This window comes from Suillus subaureus, assembly GCF_016647635.1.
Source record: "Suillus subaureus strain MN1 chromosome Unknown BJ212scaffold_33, whole genome shotgun sequence".
Lineage (NCBI taxonomy): Eukaryota > Fungi > Basidiomycota > Agaricomycetes > Boletales > Suillaceae > Suillus > Suillus subaureus.
The window spans coordinates 411,839-424,883 of record NW_024538589.1 but is presented as its reverse complement, the minus strand read 5'-3'; the positions used below and the strand labels follow the sequence as shown (position 1 = coordinate 424,883).

The 13,045-nt window shown below is 49.2% G+C and overlaps 4 protein-coding genes across 4 annotated transcripts; all 4 read right to left on the bottom strand.

Moving 5' to 3' along the window:
• Positions 1-42: 42 nt before the first annotated feature.
• BJ212DRAFT_1379033 (P-loop containing nucleoside triphosphate hydrolase protein) lies at positions 43-1,703 on the bottom strand. The gene is made up of 5 exons (XM_041336580.1): positions 1,204-1,703; positions 1,132-1,152; positions 980-1,068; positions 816-926; positions 43-766 (listed from the first exon to the last, which is right to left on the bottom strand). The coding sequence occupies exons 1-5, from the start codon at positions 1,238-1,240 to the stop codon at positions 122-124; spliced, it is 903 nt and encodes a 300-aa protein (XP_041189397.1). The 5' UTR covers positions 1,241-1,703; the 3' UTR covers positions 43-121.
• Positions 1,704-2,860: 1,157 nt separating this feature from the next.
• Positions 2,861-6,433, bottom strand: BJ212DRAFT_597464 (CHAT domain-containing protein). The gene is made up of 3 exons (XM_041343620.1): positions 6,286-6,433; positions 6,141-6,238; positions 2,861-6,086 (listed from the first exon to the last, which is right to left on the bottom strand). Exons 1-3 carry the CDS (start codon positions 6,326-6,328, stop codon positions 3,126-3,128), a joined length of 3,102 nt encoding a protein of 1,033 aa, XP_041189396.1. The 5' UTR covers positions 6,329-6,433; the 3' UTR covers positions 2,861-3,125.
• A 2,288-nt stretch (positions 6,434-8,721) lies between these two features.
• On the bottom strand, positions 8,722-9,189 carry BJ212DRAFT_1247020 (P-loop containing nucleoside triphosphate hydrolase protein; the record flags this gene model as incomplete). Its single annotated transcript, XM_041329670.1, has 1 exon — positions 8,722-9,189. A coding segment is annotated over one exon (468 nt), but the record flags the coding sequence as incomplete, so codon positions are not given.
• Positions 9,190-11,538: 2,349 nt separating this feature from the next.
• BJ212DRAFT_597175 (P-loop containing nucleoside triphosphate hydrolase protein) lies at positions 11,539-13,040 on the bottom strand. Its single transcript, XM_041343618.1, has 3 exons — positions 12,869-13,040; positions 12,548-12,812; positions 11,539-12,485 (listed from the first exon to the last, which is right to left on the bottom strand). Exons 2-3 carry the CDS (start codon positions 12,602-12,604, stop codon positions 11,787-11,789), a joined length of 756 nt encoding a protein of 251 aa, XP_041189394.1. The 5' UTR covers positions 12,605-12,812; positions 12,869-13,040; the 3' UTR covers positions 11,539-11,786.
• Positions 13,041-13,045: the final 5 nt, after the last annotated feature.

The window sequence follows — 13,045 nt, the reverse complement described above, 5'->3', positions numbered from 1 at the left end:
AAAGGAAGGTGGTTCCGTATCCAGGGAAGAGGAATAATTATAAAACGACGGGATAATATGGAGACCGTACAGGAACATGTTGTGGGCACATTCAGTCCTTTGACCACGACGATGAGGCGCACTATAAACCTGCGATACGATTGAACCAACTGTCATTGACAGCCCAACGCTTGCAATTGTTGACAAGAAGATTGCATAGAGTGTCACTCGACTCTGCGATGCGACGAGTGACGTCGTCTGGGATGCCTGGGTATTCCTGAAGTGCAGTGACACAAGCATGGGCTGCGAAATGCATGCTTTTGAATTTACCCTTGTTTTTATCCCACCAGTTCTCCATGTTCGGCTCGTTCTCCAATCCTGTGATAACGATGACGATTGGGACCTTCTTCTTGCAGACCTTGGAGTAAAACATGTTGTAGGCCCGAACGAGAGCGGTCGTTCTGAACGACACGCAGTACACCAGAAGGTCAATGCCATCTGAGGGCGACCTAGAGCTCATGAGGCGACGCAGCAATTTCTTTAACTGTCTTTTGGCCACCGCGTCTGGCACTGTGCCTGCAGGTCCCTCTCCAAGACCCGCGGTGTCAAACAGGACGAATTTCTGGTCGGAAATTGTTACTGGGTAGCGTTTGTGGCCTGAGGTGCACCCCGTTGCGTTGTCGGATGTCTCCGCGAGCTGTTTCCGTGCAATTGCATTGATGATTGAACTCTTGCCTGAACCCGTTTCACCGAAGAAAACAACGTTTCTTCCCCGTGGGGGCGTCTGCTATATTTTATTAGTAAGCATGATGCGGCTCAACATGTAGGACGCGTACTGCCACGTTACTGGATGACGCATGTGAAGACAGTGACAATGGTGGTTGTCCCGTTATGTCGATTGAACGAACCGCTGCTGGGGCATTCACAGGTTGATTAGTCGCAACGCTCTGGAAGTCCACTGAATTAGCAGTGATCACAAGACTTTGGAACAAGTCTATACCTCAGTAGTACTGCCCGCAGCGTGATCAACAGGCTGCGTTGTTTTTATACGCTGCGCTTTCAACGTAAGAGACGTGAGTCGATCAATAGCTGAACATGACACTTCAAAATTGGTCCCAGGAGACAACGACATTGCTGAAGGTGAGAGCTTACTGGACTCCGTGGTTGCGATAACTGCATGTAGCAACATGAGAACTAAGAACCGAAGGATGTAGAGTACTTTACCTTCTAGTGCTAAAACATGTCCGCCAATGTTTAACATGATGAGCGATTTGGAGAGGAAAGAGTGGGCCTAGTCAGGCTTTATAACAACAGGACATATAAGCTGGCTGCGTGAACCTTTCCATATGATCGAAGTTGGCATGAATTGACGAGTCCTTGGCCCAACGTTGGTCTGGATATTATAGCCGTGGGAAGCAATAAAGTTCTGCCAACAACACCTGTAGTAGAAGCAATTGAGGAGGGTCCCCAATTTGTTTCTGCCACGTCACCGAGGCTATTACCAAGTATGCCTGCCAAATAATATTAATGGCAACGTGCAGTTAGGTGCCAAGAGTTTGCCAAGTTGCCAATTATCACAGTGGCAGGTACGGGCATGAGTCTCGGCCGAATTGGCAAGACCGAGGCGCACGCAGACTTCGTTCAGCAATGTCGCACCATCATACAGCTCCTACAGTAACCAGCCGGTACCGCAAAGATGATTGATGATCCTGGACTTGGACAGCCTTTGAATAAAATGGCTCAGCTACCCGACTTTCGAGATGATTAATAGTGTTCCTACAGCTCGCTCCGCTGAGTGACACTGCGCGCAAAGATTGTTCCAATAAGGGAAAATCAAATGTAATCACGGGGACATCACAAAAAGAGCTGTTAAATATTAGTCTCTAGAGATGTCCAACGCCAAACTGCAAGATTTCTCTGCGCCCTCAAATAGTCAGATCCATCGCAGGAAGATAGTCTAAAAACCCGATTCGATACTTATCTAGGTGATAGTGAAGTGTTCCACTGGACCGACATACCTGACCACGTTTATGCGAAGGGACTTGTTCAAGTCTTCGACAAAGCAACACGCCAACCGACCATACAAACTTACCGGGGAGTCCACGTGCCAAACAACGCTGAAATCACGAGGAAGACCAGCCAAGAGCCATCCGTCCAAAGCCCTGGCAGCTAGCTCCACATTCTCCCCAAGAAGTAAGAAAACCCTTGGTAAGTTATGATCAGAATGGCCAAAAGTTAATTTAATGAAGCGGTAGTCGTCCGGTTTGTAGGAATGACAGGGGTCAGGTATCAGCAAGGTGCATGAGTTTCCACTAGATTGTTTTTGCATTGTCAGGCCTTCATTGTTCGAACTGACCGTCCCCGACACGAAGATGCGCACTTATGTGGACAGCACTTAACGTTCCACGTATCATATCGGCCACGAGACAGGCGTGGATTTGCAAATGCCCGGGCCATTCCGCCCCTTACATCTCTGTGCACGCTCTTACTCACCCTGTCTCAGCCTAAGCCTCCTACGACCCAAACAACGTTCCAATCTGCATCAATCTCTCGAGTGCCTGAACAAGTGCCAGGATGTGAATGGAATAGAGATACTTGTCCCGCGTGGGCAATACATCATCAAACGTGTCCAAGGACCAAACATCGTAAGGGCCCGAGTCTTGCGGCGTCAGTGTCTGCTTCAAAGATTTTTGAGATTTTCTCATACATGCAACTGGGCTTCCGCATGTTCTCCCTAGAGTACTGATTATCAACAGCATTGGGTATAAGCAGCTCCTGTTCAGTGGGTTGGTGGATGAGCTCTGCTTCTGTCTAGATATTTGTTGTGATGCGGCGCTTACTGAGGTGTGGTGCAGGAGTTAAAGAATATGGGCGCTTGGCCGCCGTGAAGGTCTGGGTCGAGTCCACAAAAACAATGTCACGAACATTAACATCCGAATACATGAATACACAAGTCATCGAGCAACGAATGAATTTGCTGAAGACTCCGAGAGTAGACAAAAACGAAAGCGATAGTATAAGTACATGACAGACGTATGTAACAGGCTAATTCAGTAATTGCAACAACCTGAAGTACATTGGGGACGAAAAAGAAAGCGATACAAAGAACACATAAAACCGTACCAGATGAAGCAATACAGCAGGAACTACACACCAATATGAATGAAAACCATCCTCTGCTCGAGCGGCACTTTCGTCTTCACGGCATGCGTAGCACGATTGAGTGCCCAGGCCGCCTTCGTACAGTCCATGACACCACCCTCCTCTAAACCATTGAACAAATTCTCGTAGAATGCTTTGACGACGTGTTTTGCAACAGAATCGTCGACCTCCCACAGCGTGCCAATGACGCTCTTGAACCCCGAAAACTGGAGACCAGCTGCGAGGTGAATCACTTCGTCGGGCGTCTCCTTATCGCCGACGGCGGTATGACAAGCGGACAAGAATGCGAACTCAGCATGCGGGACATGTTTCTCCATGATATCGAGCAGCGTCAGATGTTCATCTCTCATGACGAAGTGGGAATTGTAAGGCTGCACAAGGTCCTGCTTGCCATGGCAAGCGAGGTGCACCCAGGTGTTCTCTTCCAAAGCTTTGAGTGCACCTGCTCGTGTGGCTGCATCACCAGAAATAGTGCTACGGTTGGCGGTCGCAGGGACGAGTTTATGGACAAGCTCGAGCTCGCTGTCGACAGCCAAGAGCGCCTTGTCTTTCCCCGTACCCGGTTGACCCTGTCCGATTGTCACGAAGGACGGAGAGATGCGCTTCTTCATCATCTGTCTAGATCTAACCAGAGCCGAAAGTGTCGGTGTGTAAGAGCAGACATAGAGATCCTCCAGGCATGGCTCTTTAGAGCGATCTGCCCTTGTTTGAAAGGGGTGAGCTGCATGGAGAGGAATAGACGTGAACGCTGCAGTTGGACAAAGCCAGATTCGAGAGTCATGCTTTAGCTTAAGGACATGCTCGAGTACGTTGACGATGGGTAACATGATCTTTTCCCATACTGTCCGCAAGAGGACTATTAGATCATTCCGAGGCAAATTTGGGCCCATGATGGATGCGTGTCGTATGGCCCTGGCGAAGCGGTCCTTCAAATTATTCAGATCTGTGAGAGTGACAGACGGTAAGGGAATATGATGGGGTTCTCCTGACGTTGGAATAACGATGGCACTGCACGAATATTGACTGGCAATAAGGATGATGACAGGGCCTTGGTGTGCTGCCGCTTGCAAGTCTTTGTACGAAGGTGAGAGCAGGAAGCGCGAGAACGCTTGAAGATCACGGATTTCAGTCACTGCAGCGTCCCATTGGCTTGTAAGTATTCTATATTCTGTTGCAGCTCGGTCAGCAGCAGCTCTGTCAGTGATGGTTGCAGAACTCTGGGCAGCATCGGAAACGCGCTTGCTCAGCTCTAAATAATTGCGCGCCAATTTTGGATTTGCTGACTCTAGGTCTTCAACTGGAGTCTTGAGTCGAGAGGCCAGCGACCATTGCTGCCCACGGCCCTGCTCTACGAGTTCTACCGCATGTCGTAAATTGTCACGGCGTATGGCACATGATGCAGCATCTACAGGCAGTGGTCTGGCATAATGGAAGGTAGCAGCAGCTTCGCGTCGTGACGTTGCCGACGATCGTGTTGCCAAATGACCGTCAAGAAGGTCAAAACATGTGTAGTAGGCCTCCAATGCAGATGTATGACTGTGTTGCTCTGCAGCGACGACCCAGTTACATGCTGTCATAATGCGACGTGGAAAGCCTTGAGTAGGGTGCCTTGACGCCAGTCTGGAGTTCTCTACAGCAAGCGACAAATCAGCAGGGTCGTGTAGAATCTGGTAACGAGCTAAATAGGCTGTCGTGAGCCATCTGTAGCTGAACCATCTGTCTGGGTGCAGTAAAGACAGAGCCACCAATGACTCTCGACAGAGATTAATGGCCTCCTCGATATCTTCATTCTCCCGAGCTTGCGTGAAACGAGAGCAGAGCGACGCACTCAAATTGGAAAGGCTTAAATGGCGCCCTGGACAGTCATCCCGCATTACCCGAAGGGATTCGCGATACCAATCAATGGCCTCGTTAAGATCCTCAATGACATGCAATTTATTGTATCTGGTGTCGAGCGCGAGGGCAAGGTTGTTAAGCGTGATATCACGACGTGGATGCCCAGGCGGGCACAACGTCAGTGCCTCGCGATAGAGGCTGATAGCTCGGGTGATGTCATCAATGTCGCCGCATTTGTTGAAACGGCTGATGAGGGCAAGCCCTAGGTTGTCCAAGTAGGTATCACGATATTGGTGCCTAACAGGGTACAGGCGCAGCCCTTCTTCATACAAAGTGATGGCCTCATCGAGGTCATTAGGTTTGCCTTGGTGGTCGAAGCGGTATGTGAGCGAGACGGCCAAGTTGTTTAGGAGGTAAGCACGGTCAGCATGTCCCTCGGGGCATAGAGACATGGCTTCACGACCGAGTTGTATGCTCATTTCAAGATCATCGACGGTGCCGTGCTGATCAAAGCGTGCTTCGAGTGCTTTTGCAAGCTTGTCGAGGGCTCTAGGACGATGTTGATGGCCCAGAGGACAGAGCTCGAGGACAACTCGTCGAAGGTGGACGCCTTCATCAGATGCATCTTTTGGAAGATTGTTGCATTTGTTGATCACATAATCGACACCATTTGTCCCTGCCGCGATGCTACGAAGGTATGTGCCCTCTGGACAGAGAGGCAGTAGCTCATGATAGAGTTTGGCGGATTCACAGATGTCGGCAGCAGAACTTTTCTTGTCATGGCGCCAGTTCAGCGCTTTGGTGAGATTATATAGAGATAATGGATGATCGGGATGGCACTGCGGACGCAATGCAAGGACATCGCGGAACAGCGAAGTGGGTGTATCAATATCTTCAAAATCGTTGCGAATATACCCCAAAAGGCGCGCATACGCAAGGTTGGTGAGGGCTGTTGCATGGTCGGGATGGCTGACGGGACACTGGTCTAGAACCAACTGAAAATGCTGCACCGCATCGTTCAGGTGAGAGACCGTCTTGCTCGTGATGTATGCGGCAAATTGTGCGTGGCCCGCATCTGTGTCTCGAGCGATCTCGCAGTCTACGAGGGACTGCGATTGGCGATCCGTCAGCACAAGCTAACAGTAGAGACCAGCGTCACTTACATAAGACAGCGCGCCCTCCTGATCGTCGCAAGCATGTACAATGGTGGCCTTCAGCGTGAGGGAAGGGTAGACATCGCAAACGGGTGGGAAAGCCAAAGCTACGAGATGTTAGTATATGTGCATGAATGAGAAGAAAATGACTCACCGAAAGGTTCATCTCCATGATCGAGTAGCTCATCCCATGACATTTGAAGTTTCCCAATGACCTCTCCATTGCCTAGGATTCGACCGGCCTCATAAGACGCCCTGATCTCGATTGATAATGCAGGTGAGGTATAGGATGATCTATAAACCGAAAATCAGCTCTCGCATCGCATCGGAAAGTCTCCATAGACTTTACAGAGTCACAGTGTCGCCCCACGCTGCAGATTGGTCAGATGATAAGACACTGGTGGCCGATTTCCAGCGTCTATGGGAATCGGCATTGGTGGATATGTGAATGCCTGCGGGCATGCGCTCGGAGGGGACTTGAAGTTTTTTTCCGCTGATGACTGTGAAAAGAGTGAGGATTGCGAAATGGATACAAATGTGATATGGAGCGACCCACCTTCAAGTTTGATGTATCGGTTTTTCAAGCTACCAGGCATGGTGGTGTGATGAACAGGATCGAGGATGGACTGAGTGGTTGGCGGAATGGGTGAGAGGGAAGGACGAGGGTAGGGATATAGGGACTGCGGATAGATGAAGTTCAGCTGAGGCAGAGAAGAGGTTGAGGGTTTAGGCTATGCTACATATTATTGCACGTGATCCTTGCTAACTTGTGCAGGAAAGGTCGACCCATCACACGCACTTGGCGCGTCAACGCGTCACACGCGGCTCAAGGCTCCTTCCTGAAATCCGGCCACGGTACCTGCTAGAAGTTCAAATTTCTTCTTCCAAGCGCTTATTAATACGTATTCACCTGGTAAGTAGCTGAGAGCTCCAGCTGGGTCTCGTGGAAGACTTCATACCATCATGGCGAGAAGCGCTGGACGATTCCTCCTCATAGTGTACAAATGATAAATCCGGTCCTGGTTGTGATCTAAATGAGAGCAAATTGTCACTAATAATTATTCTGTATTGTTATGTTTGTCAACTACCAAATACAGCCTCATTCTTACATGCTCGACGTCGTTTATGGTGACGCCGCCGTGCTTGTTCATCAATTTTTTGTGTTTGCCTCGGTCTCCGGGCCTACTCTCCATTTGCGATATGTCATTAAAGGCACATCTCGTGTATTGAGGGCTGACCTGCATAACTTCTGGGCCTACTGGCAACTGCTCTAACGCTTGCCATACTCCCCAATGACTGCCGCCATTTTTTTGACGTCCAGTGCTCTAGTATGTTCTTTTTTGTACTTGTAAGTTGCTACTCAGACATCATTAAAGAGTTTTAAGCATATCAGATAATTGTGGCAACCTCGCGGGTCACCAGCTCTGCTGTGCACTCACATATGAAGGACTTCTCCTGCGCACACGATGCAAAATACTTGTTGGGCTGCAGCAATACTTGATGCGTCAAACAACAGCTGCAGTGAGGTCTGGCTAGTTTCAAATGCTTCGTCCTTCCATGCTTCGCAAAGCCAAGGAAGCGTGACAGCAGAGAGCAGCCCTGCTTCGTATGTTCTTAACCTTATCCGAGTCGGCATGAACTGACACTCATCGACCAGTCAATATCTCTCCCGCCCTCGACTTTCGAGCCCCCATCAACTAGGTGCGCATTCGTACATCCAACCAATAGCCTTGCACGTCCCTTCGATACCCATACCCATCCCACTGCCCCTGCTATGTAAAGCACGCACACGACCAAATTTCAACCACTTCTTCAATGATAAACTCCACTTTGTACAGTCTACCGAGTTCACTTGCCAGGTGTCATCAGCGGGACGTTTTCATTTTGCTGCGACCCTATTAATTCCATAGATGCCTTAAACTCTGAATCGGACCAGGAACTCAGTACTCAGCATTTCATTTAAAGTACGAACCACGACAGAGGTGTTGGTAAGGAAAAGAATTGCAGACTTTCAATAAACTATACGTTAAGAAACACAAGTGTTCGCCACCCCTCAGTATTTCATCGAGAGGACTGAAGAGAGGCGATTCGAAGGAAGAAGTGTCACAAACTGAAGGAATAAGTAAAAGGGTGAAGTAGAGACTGTACGAAAATAAAGCGTGGAGGAGTGGCGCTGACTGTGCATGTTCAACATGAAAAATATTATGCATGAAGACGTCGCGATAAGATGATGAACTCGCCCACTCTACACGAAAATCCGGCAAAGCTTCTAGTCTCCCCCTCGTTCCAAATGAGAAGGGGAGTGTCTAATAGGATCGTATAAGTCCTGCGCTGCCTGCCGCTTCACATAATCATCTCTGAGGTCTCCAGTAACATTGAATAGACCAATGTCATCGTGATCGCCCGACTCGACAACGAGAAAATTTGCTATTATTCATTGAGTACTTTGACCACGAGACGACGCGCACCAGGCTCCTGAAATACGCTCGGACCAACTAGTGTTGACCGCGTAGTGCTTTGCAATAAGGTTGCGCAAAAAGCCACTCGGCTCTGCAACATGGGTTGCCGGGTCGCATGGATAGTTTGCGAAATGCATGCCATGATTATTGCATTGCTCTCTGTTGGTGATCCACCAACTTTCCATGTCCCGCTCGGTCCTCCATTCTTCGACGACGAGGATGATTGGTACTCTTTTATGGCAGATCTCAGAGTAGACCTTGTTATAGGCCTTAACGAAGGTGCGAGGGCGAGTCGCGCTGCGCACGCAGTACACCAGAAGGCCGATACCATCCGACCTAGAGCTCATGAGCTCACGCAACAGGTTCTTCAACAGTTCTTTTGCCTCCGCATCTGGTACAGTGCCTGCAGACCCCTCATTGAGACCTGGGGTATCAATCAGGATATATTTCTTGCCAGAAATTTCTACTGGGTAGCGTTCGGGGGTAGAAGTGCATCCGTGCGTGTCATTGGATGTCTTCGCAAGCTGCTGCGTTTGCGCGATTGTGTTGATGAGTGAACTTTTCCCTGAGCCAGTTTCGCCGAAGATGACAATGTTTCGGTCCAGAGGGCGTGCGTGCTACATTTTATCAGTGGGCGTGACGCAGCTGAAGAAGTAGGCTACGTACTCCGGGGCTGTTCGATTGCGTGTGCAGAGTTGTTTCATTCCTACGCTGCGCTTTCAATGTAAGAGATATGTCCTGGTTATCAATAGCCAAGAGTGTTACTTTTGGACCAGTGTGAGGGAACGAAGGTATAGCGTAAGGCAAGAAACGAAGACTTACCAGACTGTCTGTCGCATCTGAGCATTTGTTCGAAAGTTGTCGTCTCAAATTCACACACCGTAACAGGCTCAGTTGCGAACTCGTATAAGGAACGAGTTTCGAAGCGGATTGTTTCAGATGTGCGGAAACATTTGGGCATGAGCCACTGGAGAAATGTCGGCGGGGGCCCATGGATGTTGAGAGTTTCGTTCCAAGAAACGCTGTGGTCCGCCTCTGCAGTCTTGATGGTGGTGTTCCACCGACCATTAGAAGTAGAGACACTGACATAATAACCGATGGGCGTGCGATCAGATGGAACGGCAAGGTTCGTGCCAGTGATTACTGCATGAATGAATGTGAGTATTGGAAGAGGATGATGTGAGGTACAGTACCTTCCAGTGCTAAAACATGTCTGCCATTGGTGTTGAACATGACCGTCGATCAAATATCGATATATAAAGCCGCCTTAGTGATCTCTAGAAAGAAGTGGTCGGAGATGGAGAAAAGAGTGAGTGGGGTGAGTCTTGACATTTATCAATGAGCTTTATATTAACGTCAGGATATTTCAAGGAAAGCCGCGTGAGCCAAGTTCAAGGCAGTAGTTGATCGAAGCTGGCCGTTATACACAGTGTACCAAAGAATGGGGACGCTCCAAGTTGCCGTACATTTTTTGAACTCGGTGCGCCGGTATATCGGTACAACCGTTTGTCTGTAGAGTGTGAGCAGTGTTACAAAGTCAAAGCTTGCACAGCCTTTTGGGACGGGGTTCGAATGGGGTGCTTGCCCGATGCCTAATCGAGGAATGATGCCGTAGTTACAGATGGGTCAAAAGCCGGGTCAAGCACAGTAACGCGCAACATAGTAGTCAATAATGGTGGAGGTATTCAAGTTGAAGGGACCTGCTATTCGGGCCACTTGCGCATGCTGTAGCTGCAGGTGCCCAGTTGAGCGGCAGTGCTGTCGAGACCAGGCCTGTTTCTGATATCCTGTTATCATGGCTTCTGTTCAAAATTTCAAAAATTGACCTTCCTTGGTTCGTTCCGTTTCATCATCACTTGCACTGCGCCTAGACCTGCCAACGGGCGCCAAGATATGGAATTCACTCGTGCCCAGCCCCGACACATATAGGGATAGCAGTGCAGTCGATCTGGAATGATGAGATCAACATGTGAAGTGTGACTAACGTATAGAAGAATACCTAGTCATACATACATTGAGATTCAACGCTCGAGTTGAGTTATCGACGCGTCACTATTCCAGTTATGGAGCAGTATCCTCAAAGACTGCCTGTCCCCAGCAGGGTCACGTTCCCGGTGAACATCAAAATTCCTGCGAAGAAGGCTGTGCACACCAGCAAGAGCTAGATTCCAAAAGGCGAGGCCAACTTCTATGATGTTGATTTCAGCGCGCGCCGGATCTGGGGAAAGTGGCATAGGGGTGGGGAGCTGCACGATGGGAAAGAGGACACTGGAGCCGAACAGGTCAGGGTCACGGCAGTAAAAGGTGATTCGGAGGACACGGGCGTTGGGGGCGCGCCTGAGTGCTAGTGTCGAGTAAGACGTTTGATGTTGCACCTCACATATGGTTGTGCAAGGACACGGATACGTCTGAGGCAAAGCATGGATGAATGGATTGAAAAGGCTGGAAATCGGAGGGGAGGTGCCACTACCGACCTAGCAAGTCGATGCCACCATCAGACTTTCCACCTATACGTTTCAGTGACACTGAGAAACAGTCTTGAAGGAATTGGAAAGAGTGTTGCTCTAACGTGGTTCACGAGCGATTGTAGGACAGCATGCTCCTGCATAATTGGAGGAAGAACGACTGTCTTCCTGTATCTCTGGGGGAGACTACATATGTACCTGGAGGATGCGAAATCAATCGGGACACCCGAGATCGAGTGCGAAGGAGAAGCAAAACTGACTTACCTTGAACCTCGCGTCGGGCTTTGCATTGAAATCATCCGCACCCTCTACCAGAATCGTTGGGAAGACGTCGAAACACCAATATGGTGCGTATGCACGTTGTACGCCCAAAGTATTTTATCTTGGAGTGCGCTGAATGACCAGTGCTCGGAGTGATACAAACTAAGAATAACCTGGATAGGTGTGGTAAGCAAGTTGCAGGATTGTTCAACGTTGACCACAAGGATTAAGCATACGATTGACACCACAGAATTCCGGGAAGCGCTTTGCAAATTGCAGACATGATAGCTTGACACCCACTTTTAAGCAGTTCAGTTTAAGCCCATCCTACCTTCACTCCCTACGCCCATCCCACCGCTCCACAAGCTCCTCCTAAATGAATCAGGGGGGTGAACATGGCGAGGAACTCGAACGTTTGAACATCCTGTAAGTAATACACGGTACCAGCATAATCTCCTAAACCTGGCATTTTACTTCTTGTTCGTCACTTGTCTCCCCTTAACAATCCGGCCACCCATCTGCTTCAACCAGCTCTTGTCGGCCGCCGAATCCAAGCCGTCGTCAACCGCCAGATCCACGAAATGTGTCAAAACAAGCTTGCGCAGAATGTCGCCCGACTCTGCAATACGACGAGTGATGTTGTCTGAGAAGCTTGGGTGTTCTCGAAGCGCTGTGACGCAAGCATGGTCTGCGAAATTCAAGCCCTTGAATTTTTCCTTGTTAGTATCCCACCAACTCTCCATGCGAGTCTCTTTCTCCAATCCTGTGATGACGACAACGATCGGAACCTTCTCCTGGCAGATTTTAAAGTAAAACTTGTTATAGGCTTTATCGAGGGCGCGAGGGGCAATTGTGCTGTGCATACAGTACACCAGAAGGCTGATTGCATCCAACCTAGAGCTCACGAGCTCACGCAACAAAATTTTCAACTGTTTTTCTGCTTTAGCCGCCGGCGGTGTGTCTGCAGCCCCCAAGCTGAGACCTGCGGTATCAATCAGGTTGAATCGCTGGTCTGAAATTTCTACTTGGTAGCGTTGAGAGGTAGAAGTGCATCCATGTGCATCATTGGATGTCTTCGCAAGTTGTTGTTGTGCGATTGCGTTGATGATGGAACTTTTCCCTGTGCCGGTTTCGCCGAATATAACAACATTTCTTTGCCGTAGGCGCATCTGCTATATTCGATCAGTAAGCTCTCTTTGCGGTAATGGGTCTCGAAAAGCAGAGCACGTACTTCGTAGTTGCTCGACAGTGCGCTTAGAGGTAGCGGTGATGGTGATGTTGATCGCATCCGTTCATGTCCCAGGATGCCAGTCGATCGAACTACTCATGACGATGAAACATATTCGTCTCGACGCTTGCTCGACATGGATGCAACTTACAAGAATCAGTGCTGAAAGGTGTTATGGGACCAGTGCTGGAACTCGGGAGTGATGATGGTAAAGAATCAGTGTTGAGTGATGCATCGTCGGGAGGACCGTTAGGTGGGCTCGAAGAATCTTGAAGCTCAAATGAGTGGATGGTCAAAAAAGTACCACGAACTATGCAGGCTGACCTGATGAGAAAACCCTGCGCATGACGAGGTCGAATACTTCATCTGCTGAAGGCCGAAGTTCAAATTTGAATTGCAGACATTTTTGAATGATGTCCCAATCTGAGTCCATTATAGGGTGGCCGGCGGGGCGCTGCGGACTACGGCCTTGGCGTATCAAACTATAAATATGCCACTCCA

What these genes read in the sequence shown, in the direction of transcription:
- BJ212DRAFT_1379033 (XM_041336580.1), bottom strand. Translation starts at nt 1,240, where the DNA reads ATGTTAAACATTGGCGGACATGTTTTAGCACTAGAAG. An exon ending in ACATGTTTTAGCACTAGAAG is followed by an intron (nt 1,153 to 1,203) that starts GTAAAGTACTCT and finishes TGCTACATGCAG; the next exon opens with TTATCGCAACCACGGAGTCC. An exon ending in TATCGCAACCACGGAGTCCA is followed by an intron (nt 1,069 to 1,131) that starts GTAAGCTCTCAC and finishes TGTCATGTTCAG; the next exon opens with CTATTGATCGACTCACGTCT.
- BJ212DRAFT_597464 (XM_041343620.1), bottom strand. Translation starts at nt 6,328, where the DNA reads ATGTCATGGGATGAGCTACTCGATCATGGAGATGAACCTTTCG. An exon ending in TCATGGAGATGAACCTTTCG is followed by an intron (nt 6,239 to 6,285) that starts GTGAGTCATTTT and finishes AACATCTCGTAG; the next exon opens with CTTTGGCTTTCCCACCCGTT. An exon ending in AGGAGGGCGCGCTGTCTTAT is followed by an intron (nt 6,087 to 6,140) that starts GTAAGTGACGCT and finishes CGCCAATCGCAG; the next exon opens with TCCCTCGTAGACTGCGAGAT.
- BJ212DRAFT_597175 (XM_041343618.1), bottom strand. Translation starts at nt 12,604, where the DNA reads ATGCGATCAACATCACCATCACCGCTACCTCTAAGCGCACTGTCGAGC. An exon ending in CACTGTCGAGCAACTACGAA is followed by an intron (nt 12,486 to 12,547) that starts GTACGTGCTCTG and finishes CGAATATAGCAG; the next exon opens with ATGCGCCTACGGCAAAGAAA.